At 43.5% G+C, this 18,852-nt stretch overlaps 1 protein-coding gene across 6 annotated transcripts in view; it reads left to right on the forward strand.

The window, feature by feature from the left end:
• KCNAB2 (potassium voltage-gated channel subfamily A regulatory beta subunit 2) overlaps positions 1-18,852 on the forward strand; it is a 119,441-nt gene that overhangs the window by 40,694 nt on the left and 59,895 nt on the right. For 5 of the 6 annotated variants that reach the window (XM_054008911.1, XM_054008910.1, XM_054008914.1 and 2 more), the window contains exons 2-3: positions 5,934-6,053; positions 6,732-6,773. In XM_054008911.1, the coding sequence (XP_053864886.1) occupies positions 5,977-6,053; positions 6,732-6,773 (119 nt within the window). In that variant the 5' untranslated portion in view covers positions 5,934-5,976. The remainder of the gene's footprint in view (positions 1-5,933; positions 6,054-6,731; positions 6,774-18,852) is intronic. The other variant, XM_054008915.1, reaches the window with a different exon arrangement.

Genomic DNA, 18,852 nt, shown 5'->3' on the forward strand with positions numbered 1-18,852 from the left:
AGAGGAACTTTAGGAAACTTGCAGAACATAGTTTGAGGTTTGCAAAGCTTCAGCCTTGACAGGGTTCACCCCTTTCCTAATAGTAACCAAAGAACATTGCTGCTGAAAAGTGGCCTAAGGAAGCGAACAGTAGCTCATATTCTCCTGTTTGCCTTTCTGCAAATACAGTGGCCGTGGTTTTCTTTACTGCAGCATATGTGGATATTTGTGGAGCCATACATTGGTTCATACAAAATCGGCTGTTGACTGGGGAGAGAGGCAGGGGAGGGAGGGCGGAAGGAGGGCGTTGGGGTTGAATCTCTTCCTCAATTTTTTTTTTTTTTTATGGACAAAGTGAGTCTATTTTTAGACAGCAGCTATCCATGAGCTCTAGACACACGTAGAATAAAACACACACAATTTACAACACTAACTTAGACTCTGGGTTAACCAGTTTACCCCATCAGGAGTCTCGCTGTCTGACTAGGATAATGCTGACCACTTCTGATATTATTTGCTGTCACATCTTGGAGCCTGGGTTCTTCTCCCCTGTCCCCCACGCGCACACCCATGCATCTTAGGCTGTGTTTCATGTTAACATCCTCCTGGTACCCCCCCATGCATCCCACCAGTTATGAGCAGCTCTGTCTGCAGCCCTTGTTCTGTCTGCTCAGGTACTGTGTGCAAATGCTGCAACATGGGGTGCTTAAGAGAGCAACAGCCACCCCGTTTCCCATCCCTTCCCCCTTCCAAAGACTCCAGCATCATTAGACTCCACAAGCTCTCCAGTCCCCGTTAAGAGATGTAAGCTCCCTCTCTCCGCTATTATTATGCAACAGTTAATTTGGGTGGGCTGTGCAGTGTTGCAGGTGGCTGCTGTTATTTCCCTGACTTGCTCCTGTTCGGCGCCCTGCAGGTTTGGTGCAGGGGCTGTAACTGGTACTACGTTATTTGCAGCGTCGTGTCTCTGGAGGGATTGGTTACTCGACTGATGCAGTTGATTTCTATTGGGTAGCACTGGCTGCAGAGCAGCTGGAAGTCTATTCAGCATTCCAGTCAGGTCGGAGGGGTGTGTGTCTGGAATTCAGAGTTACTGAAGAAAGCTAGACCAGGATTCTGGAAATGTTTCATTTCCTATGTGGGATGAAATTGGCTAGTTGATTCCGGTGTAAAGGAATTTTTGTGGGAAGAAAAGACTGCTTACCTTAAAAACATAATTTAAAAAAAGTAATGTGTATAAAAGAGCACTGAATTTTGCTATAATCCTGACCAAAGCTAGGAGAAGAGACTTGACAGCAGATGGCACTGGCTGGATACAGAATTAAAAGGTGACATGCAGTTCTCCCCCAAAAAAGTATTAAATGCAGCAAAACTGTGCTTCCCTCTGATGAGCCCAGTGGAGGGATTGGAAGCAAGTGGGATAATGCAGGATAAACATATCAGCAAATTTGATTTCCTTAATGCATTTTATTAAATTTCATTTCAAGTTATTTGAAGGGCAGGTTGAAGGGTGACTTATATGGTCTGGCTCTGTGCTGGCTGCCTAGAAACCTATGAAAGAGAAGGTATTTGTTTCATGCCTTCAGCCCTGCATAGATTGCGGGTGTTTCATCGTTTTCACACTTGGCTTCCTCTCCTCATTTTTTGCCCCGGCTGTACTGATGCGTGGGCCTGCTTGCCCAGCCTTAAGGAGCCTGTGTCTCCACGCTTTGCTGTGTGGCTTCCCTCCAGAGCGAGCGGTTGTTGGTGAGGTGTTGCTGTTTCTTTGCATGGGGTAGAGGGTATTGTTCTGAGCGTTTGGGTTTCACTGGCAGGGAGGGGGAATGATGGTGAACTTCTCAGGTTGCCTGTTGACTAGTTGGAGCTGCATTCTCATTGCATATGTGCGTTGGTTTGTGATATTCTCTTTCACTCTGACCTGCTTGTCCCACCTGGAGAGGGAGAGCAGGGACGGGGAGGGAGGAGGCAATGGACCAGGCAACAACTCCTTACTCTGTTCATCTGACATGTGTAGTGTGAGCTCCCCCCCGTCACTCCGGGGGGCAGAGCATAGTTTGTTCTTCAGTGACCTATTTTACAACATGCTCCTTTGGGTAGAGAATGTGTTTTACTACCTTCCTGCCCACCGTGCCTTGGGTAGAACTTGCTTGGCAGTTCCCCGGTGGTATTTGTGTTGTTCTGTTTTTAATGCTAACTTCGTCTAATTGGAGAAAGCCATAACGCTGTGAAGGACTCGTTGCAAGAGCAGTGGACTAAAATCACGGAGCAACCAGACTACACGTACACAAATGCGCTCTTGCTAGCGACCTTCGCATCTGAGGGTTTATCTTCACGTATAGGAGAGCTCCTGTTGGCATATTTAAGCCACCTCCCCGAGAGGCAGTAGCCGTGTCAATGGGAGAAGCCCGTTGTCCATGCAGGGGGTTAGGTCGGTATAACTACATCGCTCACGGGTCTGTGCTATGGACCTGGCCTCCGGCTGCTCTAGCTGTAACCAAAGGAAATAACAGGTTTAAAAGACAAAGGCAAAAGAAACCAAATATCATGTTTTTCTCCCCCCCCAGAATTGCTCATGACAAAGACATCCATTGTACAGGCTGGGGCTGGGGGTTGGGTAATGGCACATGGTTCCAAGGGCAGCGAGGACCCAAAGCCTCTGACCTGACAGACATTTACATATGTGCCTACAGCCTTGTCTACATACACACTTGTCCCAGTGTAATTAAACCAGTTTATTTAAACCAGTGCAAACCCCTGTGTGGATACTCCCAATTTCAGTGCGAGTGGCTTATTTTAGTTTATTTTAAACTTCTTCCTGATCAACTTAAGATAGTTAAAACCAGGCTTAGTTAAGCATCCACACAGCCTTTCACACTGGTTTCATTAAACCAGTTTAAAATTACACCTTAAATTACAATGGTGCAACTAAGGCTGGGTCTACACTACCCGCCTGTATCGGCGGGTAGAAATTGACCTCTCGGGGATCGATTTATCGCATCCGAATCGACGCTCTTACTCCACCAGCGGAGGTGGGAGTAAGCGCTGTCGACGGGAAGCCGCAGAGGTCGATTTTGCCGCCGTCCTCACAGCGGAGTAAGTCGGCTGCGATACGTCGAATTCAGCTACGCTATTCACATAGCTGAATTTGCGTATCTTAAATCGACCCCCCCCCCCCCCCCGTAGTGTAGATGTAGCCTCAGTGTGTGGGGAAGATCTAGTAGATGAGTCTTTGCAGGGCCATAAAATGCCTTTTCTTTAAAAACCTCAGGTTTTCCTCTTCACATTTAATGGGTTGGCAAATCAGGTTAGCAGTATGCAGATAAGCACAGTTCCTGCTGATGCTTTTATAATCCCATTTCTCCAATCACACTAAGTTTGCAGGAAAATCTGAAGTATTTTCTCTTCCGTCTAGCACGGAAACCAACGCACTCAAATCTCTTGCTAGAAAAACGTTTTTAATGTTTCAGGCATCAAACTTCATAGACCTTAGTAAAGGGAAAGTGTGAAGAAACCTCCAATGCAGGGCAGAGCTTTGCTAGCACAACCTTCACACTAGTCAGGACCCCAGTTGTCTCTTCTCTCTCACTCTGCCTACCTCCATGTGTGTGAGGGGTGGGGAATTTGAAGTGGGAGAGGGTGAATTTTTCCAGCACTAGCCCAGGGGTCAGCAGCCTTTCAGAAGTGCTGTGCAGAGTCTTCGTTTATTCACTTTGATTTAAGGTTTGGCGTGCCAGTCATACATTTTAATGTTTTTAGAAGGTCTCTTTCTATAATATAGAACTAAACTATTGTTGTATGTAAAATAAATAAGGTTTTTAAAATGTTTCAGAAGCTTCATTTAAAACTAAATTAAAATGCAGAGCCCCCCGGAGCGGTGGCCAGGACCCCGGGCAGTGTGCGTGCCACTGACAATCAGCTCGCGTGCCGCCTTCGGCACGTGTGCCAGAGGTTGCCTACCGCTGGACTAGCCCAGCCCCTTGGGGAACTTCTCTGTTTCTGTTTCATCTGCTGCCCTCTGCCTGTCACGCTGTTTCAATACAGCTCTTGAGCATCCAGGGTACCATCTCCATTCTGGAGGAGCTATTCTACAGGACCCATCTGTATTCCCCTTCCCACCCTGCGTGTCACACAACGCAACGTGATCACACATCCGTTCATGTGGTATGTTCTCTCATCCTCTCATGAGGGCGAGCTTGTGCATAGTCTATGCCATTTGAGATGGGGCGGTTCTTACTGTACTGTATGTTTGTTAGGTGCTCAGCATAGCTTTGGGTGCTAGATAATTAACAAGAAAACATCTCGATTTGGCTTGTTCCAAAGCTGCAGATGGCCTAGTGACAAAAGCGCCAAGTTACAGCAGCTTCTTCAGTTGTCACTTGATTATGCTTAATTTTTGTGCAACTAATAATCCACAGTCCTGCTAAAGATGAAAGAAATGTGCATGTACATATGTGTGTTTCAAGCAAGGTGTAAGATCCAAAATCAGTAACAGAGCGTCTGTGCGAATTTAGGCTGCGATTTTTTGAAAGCTGCCGGAAGGAATGAGTGACCACCTCCCCCTGACTTTCAGTAGGAGTTGGGCTATAGAAGTTAAGCACCTTTTGAAAACCCCAGCATTAAACTATAAATACAAACCTGTTCTTTCTTATCAATATTCTAGTGTCTTGGGCACTTGGACACTTACGAAGTTTGACCTTGAAGTATCTAAAGCATCCATGTTTATATAAAGTTTCCTGAGTTCTGGCATAGTTCTGATGAGAAGGGATCTACCTACACTTTCTTGAGACCTGTCTACACAAGGAAAACTTGACAACATTTTCCCACTGTTGCTGATGTCTGTTCTGTCTGCTAGTGACAACATCAGGGCAGTCCTAGTGTAGATGGGATCATAGCTGCTGCTGGCGTGTCATCTAACTATTAAGTGCAATTTCAACCCTTGTACTTAAAATGCCTCTGCCACTTGAAATAGAGGTCGCCCTGTCTCAAAAAGGATATAGAAGAAATAGGAGGCACTGATAAGGTTTCCCTATGAAGAGACATCAATACAGTTGAGATTCATCAGTTTAGAGAGAAGATGAGCAAGGGGGGACGACAAGATGGGGTATAGAAATGAAACATTGGATACCCCTAATTAGCCTTTCTTGTAATCGGAGAACAAGGGGGACATTCAATGAAATCGAGCAGCAGAAAATTTAAAACCAGTAAAAGGAAATACTCCTCTTCACAATTCATAATTAACCTGTGGAGCTCATTGCCACACTATGTCATTGACGTGTTTACTGAGCAGCATTCAGAAGAAGTTTGATGTGTACATGGATAATGAGAACAAACTCGGCAGGATTTTTTAATTGATGTGAAAAGGATGTAACCTCTCCTGACTCAGGACATAGCCCCCGTCCCCCCGGCTGAGTGGGGGTCGGGATGAGATGTCCCCATTGGGAGGTTTTTCCATAATTATCTTCCACTCTGCAGCCTCTGGTACTGGCAATGGACCTATGGCAGTGGTTTTCAGACTTTTGTCCTGGTGACCTCTTTCACCTAGCAAGACTCTGAGTGTGACACACACCCCCCCCCCCTTATAAATTAAAAACACTTTTATATATTTAACACCATTATAAATGCTGGAGGCAAAGCGGGGTTTGGAGTGGAGGCTGACAGCTTGCGACCCCCTCCCCCCCATGTAATAATCTCCCAACCCCCAGTTTGGGAACCCCTGACCTATGGTCTCCTGACCATCCGTAGTATTCCCAGAGGTTGTGGTCTGTCCGATAGCTCATGGTGAATTAGTGGTAGAGGCAGGATTAGAACCCAGAGTCCTGACCCCCATATCAGCTCCAACCAGTGAGAATATTCCCTGCTCACTAAGAGAAAGTAATGAGAGGAAACACAAAAATTCATGTGCTTTAAAAATTCAATTTATTCTGGTTGTAACTTTTTATTCTCTATCGTTTTAGAAGGTAAAAACGGAAACTGAGCTTGAAGACTGAGGCTGGCTCAATGTATCCAGAATCTACCACTGACTCCCCTGCTCGACTCTCGCTAAGACAGACTGGCTCTCCAGGGATGATTTACAGGTGAGCCTTTCAACTGAGCGTTTAGCTTCCCCGACTACCCTCTACACAGAAGCTGTTTTTGTTACGGAGAGCACATTTTTTGCAGTTTTTGAAAAATAGGGTAAACCAGTTGTCATGACCTCTGAAGCAGCCACTGTTCTATCCTAAAATCCAAACCTTGATTTTTGAAGGTACGTACAGCAGTTATTTCCAGAATGGTGCAAACACTTGATAGCATAAACAATATTTAAGCTTCCTTCCGAGCTTTGGTGCCTGTTATTTTAAGGAATGGGTCACTCTTCAATTTCTTTTCAAATAATCTATTCCATTTAAGGGCTTAAGAGTACGTTTCCTGTATTTCACTTTATTTTTTTAACACTGAATGACATTCTGTTGAATCAGGTGAGCCAGAACCCGCTTGCACGTGCCTTGAACAGATTTTGTGCCCATAATTCTTTCCCCCACTTGGTGGCATTGTTGTCAAGCTTTCACAGAGCTTTTCAGCTCCTTCTAGTGAAGAGAAACTGTGGAGACCTTAAAAACCTTATGGAGACTTTGATGGCGATGAACCGCACAGGTTCGCTAGAGCACAAAGATCATTGCACGATGAACTGAGACTGAGCTTTCTGTTTCTGGCCCTTCCCGGTTGTTAATGTGATTTGTGGAATATTTCTTCTTTCTTTCCCTTGCTGCCGGAAGTGCTCGGTACGGGAGTCCCAAACGACAGCTCCAGTTCTACAGGTAACCGAGTCTGTTGTTTTGTTTTTTTATAAAAAATGGAACCGAAAAGTAGTGACGGGTAAAATTAGGGAAGGGCAGGGTTCAGAAAGAGTCTCAACCTGTCAGACATCGGTATAATGTTATGTATCATCAGACTCAGCAAGTGTTGACTCTGGCAGCCTGAAGGGAATTGTTACCTGCACAAAATTCTGTCACTTGCGCACTGTAGGGCACCCGCCCCTCCCCCGTTCCTCGGCTCAGGTGTCACCTTACGCTCTAGGGCCCCTGCCCTTACCCCGTTCTTCGGGCTCAGGTGTCACCTTATGCTCTAGGGCACCTGCCCTTACCCCGTTCCTCGGGCTCCGTTGTAACCCTCTTAATTAAGCACCCTAACTTTACCCCTCCATGGGCTCTACTCCTCCGTGGGCTCTGGTCTCTACTCCTCTGGACTCAGAGCAAACACCCGTTGCCTCTGGACTCAAGGCTTAATCTTTTGCAGGTTTACAGGGTCTTTTACCAGTGAAAGAGCCTTACACAGTAATATCCTACTTAACCTCTATTTATTAACAATCACCTAAACTAGACTGCACACGCGACACACACAGTGCTCACCACTCCCAATCAGACAGATGAACTTTTCTTGAGGCCAGTCAGGATCAGGTCATCTGGGGAACCCCAGTTTCTGCACGGTGTCATTGGCAGAGTGTTGAGGTCTGGCATCTCTGTTCTTGGGGTTGTGTCCTGGAGCTGGTTCCCAAAGAACTTCCTTTTGGACCCCAGTTTATATAGTGAAACTTGACTCCTGCTTAGCTGTACCTTAACCAATCATTTTACTAAAATTTTACTAACCAATCCTAACATAGTGTCACAAAATTATCTAACCAATCCTACCCCACCGTCTTAATTAATTTACACCTAGCAAAATTAATCGTGTAACAGACAGAAACAATCAAAGAACCAGACAGAGATCTTGCAGACAAACAGTAGGGAAGTGGGGACCATAAAGATAAAACAGTAAAGAAATGAGGATTTCACAACCACAACTATTGAGAAGTGATTTCTTGCCAGACAGAATGCTATCAAACTAAGTTGTCTTTAACCATCTTAAGCTCTGTTTGTTTATCTGGTGATCGTGGGGCCATTAGGACGGGGTCTCCTCCTTAACCGTCTGATATGACGTTGTTTTAATGTCATGTAGATGGAATGTGAGGATGTGACTTCCTGCTTCTTACCTAATGGCTGCTGCTCTCTTAATGTGGCGGCAGACAAAGGCCTCAGGCCTGACCATGTGGCTATAAGAAAAAGCCTGATCCGTACAGAATGGACGAGTGTAGAAGATCAGCTCTGCCATTCAAATTCAGCCAGCTGCTCGCCTGGCCCTAGTGTTCATGCTTTTGCTGCAGACGTATGTGTATTGTTCGGCTTGTGAAAATTAATCTGTACAGATTATCTGAACTATCCTCTAAATCAGTGGGCTCCAAGGTGGGGTGCGCAAGAGGATCCTTGGGGGTGCCCAGCAGGAGGAGCACATTTTTTTTGTTTGTTTGTTTTGGCAAAAATGGTAGAGCCAGCGCGGCAGGGGCTCAAAATGTTTTTAACTGATGGGGTGCGCAATCAAGAAAGTTTGGAGACCACTGATCTAAATTACTGAGAGGGCTGCATTTAATTTAATCATAGGCAAAATAAGTGTGTGTGTGTTTGTGTACAATAATTTAGCAAAGTGTTAAGTGCTTTTGGATGGCAGTCTGTTGGAAGTCCAAAGAATTGCTAGATCAGAAATGGCAATGCTCGAAATAAAAAACCCAGGACAGTCTAGTGTACAAATTCGGTTACAACTCCATCCCATCCTTGTTGAGAGAGAAAGAGAGACTTGACCTTTTCACATACCCTATTACACTGGCCAGAAGGAACAATACCATCTTACATTTATGGGCTAACATTAGTGACTAGTGATTTGTGGTGCCTCCGTTTTTGGGTTCCCAGCCTGAGACCCCTTAAAGGGGCACGATTCGCTGACAAGGGAGCTCAGCTCTTTCTGCAAATCAAGCTCCTTTAAAGTATTACTCGTTGGATATGTAAAAATGGAGTTGTCCAAATTGGCGAGTCACTTCTGAAAACCGTGGCCTGCAGAGCCAGAGGTAAAACGAAAGGCTGCAAGCCTGTGGCACATAATGAATTTGTCACTTCTCTGAGACATGGGATGAGGGTTGGGGATGATTAGGAGCCTGGTGGGGATCTCTGTAGCCAAAATGTTAGTCTGTGCTGTGTTGATCGTACAATGAAATGTATGTTTACATTGACTCAGCCGTTCAAGGGAGCCTGGAATCTGGGTGTAGCAGAGTGCAGGAGTGGCTCTTTCAGCTAAGATCATGGGGCAGTCTCCATTCTGGCACTCAGCACCCATCTACTGCATACTAAGGGGACCGTATTTTCAAAATCAGAAATGGAGATACTTGTATCCTGACATCTTCGGGTCAAAAATAGTCATACAGAATACAAGAGTGTGGTGGTGTTAATATTCCTGTCTTTTGACTCAACTACAACACACGCATATTTCTCAGGGTGAGGCTGCTATGCAACTGTGAGGATGTGTTGGCAAAACCCAGACCTATTTGTTTTTCCCCAGAGTTCCACTGGGCTCTTGTCCAGGCCCTGTTAATATGGGTATGTGCATTAAGAGAAACACCATTACCTTGGGTCTAAGACGAAATAATTTTTCTTCATCCTTTTACTGTCTAAAATCGAAGGAACCACTTACCCCCCTACAATCACCGTGTTAATGGAGTGCTGGAAACTATTTGAACATTGCTGGAGGCTTAAGTTAATGATGTATCAATACAGCAAATTCCTGAACCAATCACTGGTCCAGACACAAGTGTGGATGATAAGGAAGTATGAGGCTGTTTTTGGCACTCTAGCCTAAATCTGCACACTTCTTTGTTAATTGATAATTGATGTTCTCAACTCATACCTACATAAGCCACACAAATGAAACAGAATAAGTATTGAATGAGAAGAGGGATGGGGCAAGCGAGGGGTAAGGTAAGATTATAAAAGAGGGAGAACTGTCCTAAAACCACTGTTGGAGTAATTGTTAATGCTGCAAAAACAAGAACATCATGAAAACTTTGTCATAACATTTTATCCTCATGCATTCCTAGATATGTAGTTAGTGATCACTCAGCTACACTGACTCTACAACAATATGCAAAGCAATGAATAAATAGCTAATTAAAGCAAAACCTCTAATCATTAATGCTGCACAAATAATGCAAATACTTTTCTGTGAATATTTATTACCTTGAGCAATCAACAGATGGTTTATGGAAATCTGGGGGATTCTAGGCATGGAAGAAAGCTAAAGAACAATTCAGATGAGTTGTTTGGCACATGGCCAACATTAGTAATGGCCACTTATTAGTACTACTAAAAAGAGCGGATGGACTAAAAAGTTAAAACCCCTCATGCGCTTTTCTCCTTAATAGGATCTCATGGACTTCCACTTGCTTTGCTTGACATGTACTCTCTTTGGGTGTCATTCTGCACCACAGACTTCAAAGGGTGATTTACCATTGATGTCGGGGGGAGCAAGATCTGTTCTATTGCCCCCCGATCCTGCAAATGCTTCCTAACCTGTTTAAGTATGAGACCAGTCCCTTAAGGATCCGTGGGACTGTGCCTGGCCTTGAAGCTAGATTTGAGCATGTTTGCAGAGTCAGAGCTTTATAAATTTTCTTTTTCTCTTTATTTTACTTGTGTATTTGGTGGCTTTATGTTCGCCATTTAGCAGTGACCCGTGTGCCTGAACATAGCGTAATGTAAGGCCGTGCTTAAACCCTCAAAGCAAGCAATTCAAAAGACAAGGTGATGCCTCTTCGTAACTTGGTAGAAAGCTATTATTAAGCACTGAGCAGACCTGGGCCCAACGTGGGTTACTTTTGGCCCTGTAACTAGCCATTCACAATGCTCCATGAGAGCACCGCAGGCCTGATCCATGGCCCAGTTCAAGTCCCTTTGTGCCATTACAGCAGTCCAAAAGAGCTGGAAAGTGTAACTGGCCAGCTAACGGTTCCCCTGGTGAAGTAGAATCTCTGGATGGACACATAGAGTGCCCTATGCCATGCTGGTACAGCTGTGGGGTAGCAAGTGCATTGCGGAGCGCTGGCATCCCTCTGGCAATCCGCAGCTACACTAATGGCTGCTTGGGATGACTGTGGCATATGGGAGTGAGTTGGAACAGCCACAGGATCAAGGTTGTCCAAGTGCCCCCTCAAACCCTATCCCCTAGTGCTGGGCTGAGCACGATTTAGTTAAACTTCAGTATTGGGGCCCCATAACTTCTGCATTTCCTCCTGACTTTTGAGTGTGTAAAAGGTGACCCTAACGTTGAGATTTTTGTGTTTGATTCCCTCTTCCTCCCTAAATCTCTCTCCTGAGTTCACTGTGCACTTCTACAACCACTTGGTCAAAAAAAAAGTATTCAACTCCACAGTGAGAATAATAGTGCAGACACCTCACCTGCATAGTTCACGGCTGTTGTATATTTGTGATTCCACGGCCCCATTAAATAGTGTTGGAATTCTGAACTTAGCAGAAATTTCATGCTGCCCTATGCAGAACTGATTCTCCCACCAGTTTGCTCTTTCTCTAGTAATCTCGGAGGACTACTAACCTAGGGAGTCTCAATTCATAGATTTTAATCATTTTTTTGGTTTACAGCCAAACAATCTTGTTCTTTCTTCTGTAAGAAGAGTGGTTTTTGGTTTTTCTCCTTTTACCTGGGTGTGATTTAAAAGTGAGTACGTAAATTTGGCTCTGGTTTTCCTGACAAATTCGCATCTGGGCTTAGACCAAGCATGGAAAACTTCTGCCAATTAAGAGAACTTTTTTGGACATTATGAGAATATTAGAGGGTTATAATGAAGGTCTCCGTGGAACCTCTGCTTTCACAAATAGCAAGAGCTTTTAATATCTGTGTATAATATAACTGTTCTTCGTATTTGTTTTCAAACTACGTACTGGAGAAAAGTTTTTACTTTGAACTGTGTGTCATGCTGTCTGAAGGGTTCATGACTGAGAGTCTGCCCTGAGGTTGGCATTATCAAAAATAATTAGATTTCACCAACCCAGTAACAAATAGGAACTCCTGAAACACTGTGCCAGTCTTACCTGGGTATCACAGACAGTCCGCTGGGGCACTCCAGTCTATCTTGCCACCCAGGCAAGCTGGACTTAGCGGTAAGTCCCTGAGTACCGGGGACTGGACTAGATGAACCCTTGAGGTCCCTTCAGTCCTATGATTCTATAAATGGTCACTTACACCAAAAATCACAAAAGATTCAGGTTGCTCCCAGTCCCAAGAGACCAGTCATTTACCCCAAGTCAATTTGTACCTGAGATCTCATGCCAAAGACAATGCTTGTAGCCAATCCTAGAGTAAAGTAACAAAGGATTTTTTAACTAAGTACAAGAAATGAGAGAGTTATTTACAGGTTAAAACAGGCAACATATTTACCCAAATAAGTTAGTCTGTGGTTCCAAAAGGTGACAGAGACGTTGTAATCTGTCAACTGACTGTCTTTTAGGGCTAACCCAGGTTGACCCCGGGGATCTCTGCTTTTGTTTCTTAGCTCCAGCCCTTGTGAGAGGCCAAACAGCAAAGAGACCAGTTTCTCCTTGTCAGCGATTTTTATTCCCCACCCCTCCTGCCCCCCGAGCCCAGAATCCAAGCTGATGGCATGAGTTCATGCGCAGGTCTCTCCTTCCTGGATGGACTTAGCAATGCAGTCAACAAAGTCTGCCCTTTGATTGCATTGTAAACCTCTGTAAATTGTGTAACTCACCAAACAGGAAAAGAAGCATTGATTAAGGTAAAGTGCTCCTCCAGTACACAAGATGTGTAGCAAACAGTATAATTTTATACCATGGGCTGTAGAGATTATAAATGAGAGCAATATACGCAGCATCCTACCAGTGTTTCATAAAGTCTAAACACATTCTTATCAACTTAACATTTAATATCTATTTGGATAGTGCTAACACACAGGTAAGCAAGACTCATTTCCAGCTCTGCATTTGTAAGTGTTCAGAGAGGCCTGGGCCCTTGGCATGAGCTGACACCTGGTCTGCCAGTGTCACACTATTCTGCTGTAGATCCTGATTCCCTGTTGCATTGGTTTGATACCAGTGTAACTCCACTAACTGCAAGGGAGTTACTCCAGCATGACGGGGAACTGCACTTCGAGTTTATTTATAGGCGTTTCTATAGCACTTACCACCACAATAGCTCATCATCATAACTATGGCTTGCTAGAGGTGGAACCCATCATTGGGATGTGCCTGTCCACAGCGCCTGACGAGTATCTGCTTTATAAAAAAGTAAATGATGCCAATATTCATAAAGCGGCTGCACATCCACAGGCTTTTAGAGAGGGAGAAGGTCATGAATAATTTAGCTTCTGTTTGCTAAGAGGAAAATACCTTAATAGAACTAATGGAGCTCCTGCTAAAAAACTTGGCTCTGGAGTGACTGCCTTATTCACCAATTGCTTTTGACATTTAGTTTTGACACTCCCATGATGAAAAAAAATCCCAGCAGTACTTTCTTTTATAGCTATCTGAGGAAACCCTAATAAGCTAGAACTTTTCTTTTAATGAGCAGGATTCCAAGAAACAGGGTGAGTTTGTGTTTTTCCTGAAGCTATCGGAACAAACAGGCAGAGTCCTTTTGGTATTATGAAATATATTTATATATATAATCTGTGCTTTCTGAACATAGGAAGTGATCTAGGAAATAATTTTTAGGATCTTGTATTTTTTGTTTTAAAGCAAGATGCCTGCTCCGTTGGTGGAGGCAGGAATTCTTTGTAGTTCAGTTGCTTTCTGTCTGTAGGAAAATGAGAAATAAATCTTTTACAAGAGAAATAGATGCCAAAGCTACTGTGTGTCAGGTTGAAACTAGTCCTATTTGTAAACTGGCTGTTCATTCCTTCTAATTGGTGCTGCTGGCTCTTAAATGTTAGGGTTTTTTCCATTTTCAGTGATGTTCCAATAGATTTTAGCATCTCTGCGGAGCTGGGTATCTTGGAATATTCTCAGTTCAGCTATACAAGTGAATTCCGTGTTTGTATGGTTTGTTTAGATTTTAGAGAAGGCAGTTCAGTTACCTCCAAACTGTTGACTCAAGCAAGTTCTTTGCTTGTATTTTAAAGAATAAAACTGTTATAATTGGAAACCAGCTGCTCATTTGCTTACTTTAGACCATTGCTTTCTCGATAGAGCCTCCACTCGTTCCGCCTTTCAAATGAGTGATGCATTTTGGAACTTTGTATTTTCTAGAACATGTACAGCAATTAAAAAACATAATATTATTTTTTGTTTGCTGAAATTCTAGTGTCATGTTCTTCTGTTTTTTGTGATGCATAAAAACCAGACTGGAAATCTGAGATAATTCAACAGCCACTCATGCATTTTTATATTTTTTTATTTAGCCTTCTGCAGGTTTTTATAATCCCAAACTGAGATTTTGTTCATGTCCATATTATGTTAAATATTTTTATAGATGACTATGGCCATGTATTGGTGATTAAAATGTCTTTACTCTGCTGTCGACACTTGCGGCTAAGTAATGCTAACCAAAAGTGTAAATACATAAAGGTTGCTATGCCATGTTCAAGCTGTGCCTCTGTTCAGCTAGCCCTGCGCTCCTCAACCCAGGTCAGGTCCAGCTCCCACTGATCTCAGTCTGTCCGATGACTTTAATTGCAACTGGATAGGACCCTAAAAAACTAACGTGCAGTATTGTAGGTTTGCCTCTAATTTTTATTAAGTCATCAATCAGCAAATAGTACAAGAAATGGAGCCGGGAGAGCTGCCTGCATATAGGGTACAGTGTGTCCCTTTCTTGTCACAGATCTAACCTTAGTTCTAGCTCCTAAAAAGCACTAGTTTGAGTTCTAGCAGAAGAATTAATGACTGAAAATATTGAGCACTGAAGTTTCCAAAAAGGTGCTGGAAAAAAATGATCAAGGGCACATTTTTGCCTGGTAAGAGCTATTGGCATTTTGTCAAGATAAAAATGGTTAGTCCTGAAAAAGTTGTGGTGTTCACCCTTTGTTTATGTTCAGCTTTGTTTGTTGTCCATGTTTAACCATGTTAACCTTTCATTCTTTGTCCCTGGAGGAAATGGGCTCTAAAAACAACATAATTTTTTGCTGCCTCTAGAATTACTATCAAGGAGAACTATACGGTTTTGAGACCTTTTGTCTTTTGTTGTAGGTAGTAGCATGTCAGTCCAAATAATTCTTTTGAAGCTAGGTACACAGGTATATATGCTAGCAGGCTTACTAATTTCTGCTTTTACTCTTTAAATACAGTCCTTCATTTTTCATGTAGTCCAGCCCTTCCCTCCGTACTCGGGTGAAATTCTCATTGACTGGATCAAATCCTTAGACACTAAGATTGGTAGAACTTCTTGGGTGCTGCGGTGAAGCAGGAAATGGGAAAATCCTCATATCTGATGTGAAAAGAGTGGAAAATGTGACTGTCAAATGCAGAAGATTCTAACCACACTTTTACTGGAAGACATGAGTGTTCCAAATGTCCAAAGTACTGCAAAACATAGTCCGAATAAGTGATCCTGTATTGGCAAGAGGATGGAGTACTTTTTTCCATTTCTAACTTCAATGATTTTATGAAGTTCTTTCTAAAAAGTGAGTCCAGCTATTTAACTCCCCAAGTCACTGCGTGAAAGTGTGGGTTTTGATTACTACATTATTTTTCTAAAGCTGAGGATTTTTAAAAGATTTCTTGAAATTATGTTTGTTACAGGAATTCTTGGGGTTTTTCACATTAATTTCTTGCACGCTAATGGTTATTGATTCTTTTGAGGTTACATTTGGTTGGAAAAGCAATACATCTTCTGTGCTCTTTGAGACAAAATACCGCAAAGTTTAGCTTGCATCTGACACTTATGAGTTTGTCTCAGAAAAAGCAATTATATAGTCATTGTTGTTCTCCTTCTGTCTTGTGTTTTGCTGAGACACTGAGAGCTAAGCTATATCACTGCATCTAGTGTACAACCATGGTGTCAACGTGCTGGTGCCACACAGGGAAGAGTAAATGCTGGCTGTTTGTTCGCTGGAAGAATTGTTGATGCTGTTCATGCTACCCATCTAACACCTCTTTGGAGACTAAGCACAGCCTGAGTTCTGAACGTGTCCTAACTTTGCATTTTCTGGTTCAACCCACAGACTCCAGGTTTGCACTAGATCCAGAAGTGAGAGTGGCCCTGACCCCTGAAACAGAGTCAGAGTTTTCCCCAGGACCTTCAGTACAAAATTCTGGAGCTCTTGATTGGGACCTCTGACCCCAAAATAAAAACTTGATCTGGGTCGAGATCGCCTCAGTTTTCATTCATTAAAAACAATGAGAAACTGGAATTCATCCTGCCAGGGTGAAAACTGGAAGGACCTAAAAGCAGATTGCATCAGTGTCTGTTGCAGTTGTGGTTAACCGTTATATGCTTCCAAACTTACCTACGCCGCTATCGGCTTTCTTTGGTCAGGTGCGAATGGCACCATCTTGTCCAGCGCACTAACTGTGACCCCAGGCACTGATAAAATACTAGGGCCAACATTTTCACAGGGGGAGCATCTTAGATCTGAACACATGGCCTCATTTCCAGAGGCCCTGAGCATTGACTTCAGCGGGGGCCGTAGGCTCCCAGCTTCTCTGAAAATCAAGGCACTTATTTATAGCCATAGAGCATAACTTCAGGCACCTGAAACACCGAATACTTTGGGTGTTTCAAAAAGCCATGGGGAAACATAATAAGCTCTCTTCCCGTCCCCAGTCTGCCTAAGAGCGCCCTGCACCCTGGCGTGGTGGAGGGGTTTGTGTGCTGTCTCTTACCGAGACTAGCTCTGACGCACACTCAGCAGGTTATTTTCAGCAGCTTGAATTGAAATTCGATGACACGGTCCTGTGCCGTGTATGCTGCTGCAGATAAAAATATTGGCTTGATGCACAGATTGCAGCAGTCCGCTGCATCGACATTGCATTTTCCTCTGAAGAGTGCAGCCAGCCAAGGGTCCTGGATTAGTGAGCTGAATCAAGAGGGGGGTATGCAAGCCATTGTCATTGTGTTCCCCTCTTGGGGCAGGGGTCTAGCTGAGAGAGGGTGATGTGACCACTTTGAAGTGCAACTTTTATTGCCTAATAAGATTGCTACCTTTTTCTGCATTCCGGACGGTGCAGACCTGCATTTTGGCCTGACTATGACAACCAGATCCTTATCCGGCGTCAATCCGCTTACTCCACTCATGGAGTTATGCCGATTGACACCAGATTAAACTTCTTCTTTTTTATGTTGCTCGCTCAAATCCATGCAATGCCCCCCCAAATTTCTTTTGTGGCATTTTCTGTGGAGCGTGTGTTTAACCAGATACCGAGTGGCAAACCATATGTGTCCAAGTGCTCCCAAACCAGCAACCAGCTAAAAAAACCCAGGATCAGTGATATAGTCAGAGGAGCCATTAGAAAACTGAAGAACCGCAAACTGCCAGATTTGATCTACAAATTGCCACAAACTCGTGATGCAGGGATCACTTTGCTGTTTGATACATTTCTAGTTTCCCTGCCAGAATACGTTGGAATAACTATCTATAATATCCATGTAATTGTTCTGCAACCAGAAGAGAGGCATTTAGTATGAAAACATCTGTAACATCAATCTGACAAGTCCGTGCTACAAGGTTTTTTGTGAAAGTGACACAGTACCAACTCCTAACATGTGCTGAAGTTTAAGCAGCTGAAGAAATCATTTTTTTTCCTGCTGAGAAATAAATGTGATAATCTATAACTTGTTTGCAAAAGCTTTAAGACAAATCAGGTAATGATGAATCATCCATCAAAGCTAAAAACGCTCTTGCTAAAGACTTCTTAGATCTCTGAGCTTTCCGGGATGTTTACATTCATATAGGGATTTTTCCAAAGACTATTCTTAGACATTTATTAATTACACCTTCTACAGTGTATGTGCATGCACTGGACAGTGTGCAGAAGAATGCAGTCTTTTACTGTCTGTCACAGCTATCATGACATCTTTCATTCTAATTAAGTTTTCAAAGTAACTGCTCTAGGGGAAAGTTTTTAGCTGCACCATTGAATTACAAAGTGTTGTTGGTGTGGCTTTTCTTCTGAAACATTTTGCAAATAATGCCCTGCAGGTTTTCTGTAGGTTCTGTCAGTGGAAATCCTAAATCTTCATTCTTAACCAGGAGACAGTTTAGGTGATTTCAATACATGAGGAAGCGCTTAATGCAGATAAAGCTGAGACCCCTTAAATTACAGATTGCAGGTCTTTTTTTGGCTTCAAATGAAGCGCCTTGGTTTGATCTTACTCTGTGTGAACGCAGTGATCTGTCTCATGTACAGTACTTAGTAAGGGCTGGGCCACACTAACCCCCCAGTTCGAACTAAGATATGCAACTTCAGCTACGTGAATAATGTAGCTGAAGTCGAAGTACCTTAGTTCGAATTACAAGGTACTTACCATGGGTCCACACGCGGCAGGCAGGCTCCCCCGTCAACTCTGCTTACTCCTCTCGCGGAGCAGGAGTACCGGTGTCGACGGGGAGCGCTTCCGGGATCGATTTATCGCGTCTAGACAAGATGCGATAAATTGATCCCAGAAGATCGATTGCTTACCGCCAAACCCGGAGGTAAGTATAGACGTACCCTAAGGAATTGACGTAACTCTTCCTAATTCATCACAGAGCGAAGGCCTCTTAGTGCCCAAGCCGAAAGGATTCATCACCTGACCCTGCTTCTGTTGAGGTCAAAGGAAAGACTCCCATTGAGTTCAGTGGGGCTGATCACACCCCAGAAGAGCAATTAATTCTGTTTTAAAAAAAGATCCCAGTTGTTGCATAGATAAAACCCCAATGATTTCTAAATGCTGCCCTTGTAATCCTTCAGAATCCATCGCAATGAGGGTTTCCTAAAGAGGCGTAGCTTCAGTGCATGCTGTCATGAACGCATATCTAGTATTAATGCTTAATATGCATTCAGCCAGTTTGTCACCGTATGACCAAAAGCC

Source organism: Malaclemys terrapin, chromosome 19 (genome assembly GCF_027887155.1).
Source record: "Malaclemys terrapin pileata isolate rMalTer1 chromosome 19, rMalTer1.hap1, whole genome shotgun sequence".
In the NCBI taxonomy this organism is placed as follows: Eukaryota; Metazoa; Chordata; order Testudines; family Emydidae; genus Malaclemys; species Malaclemys terrapin.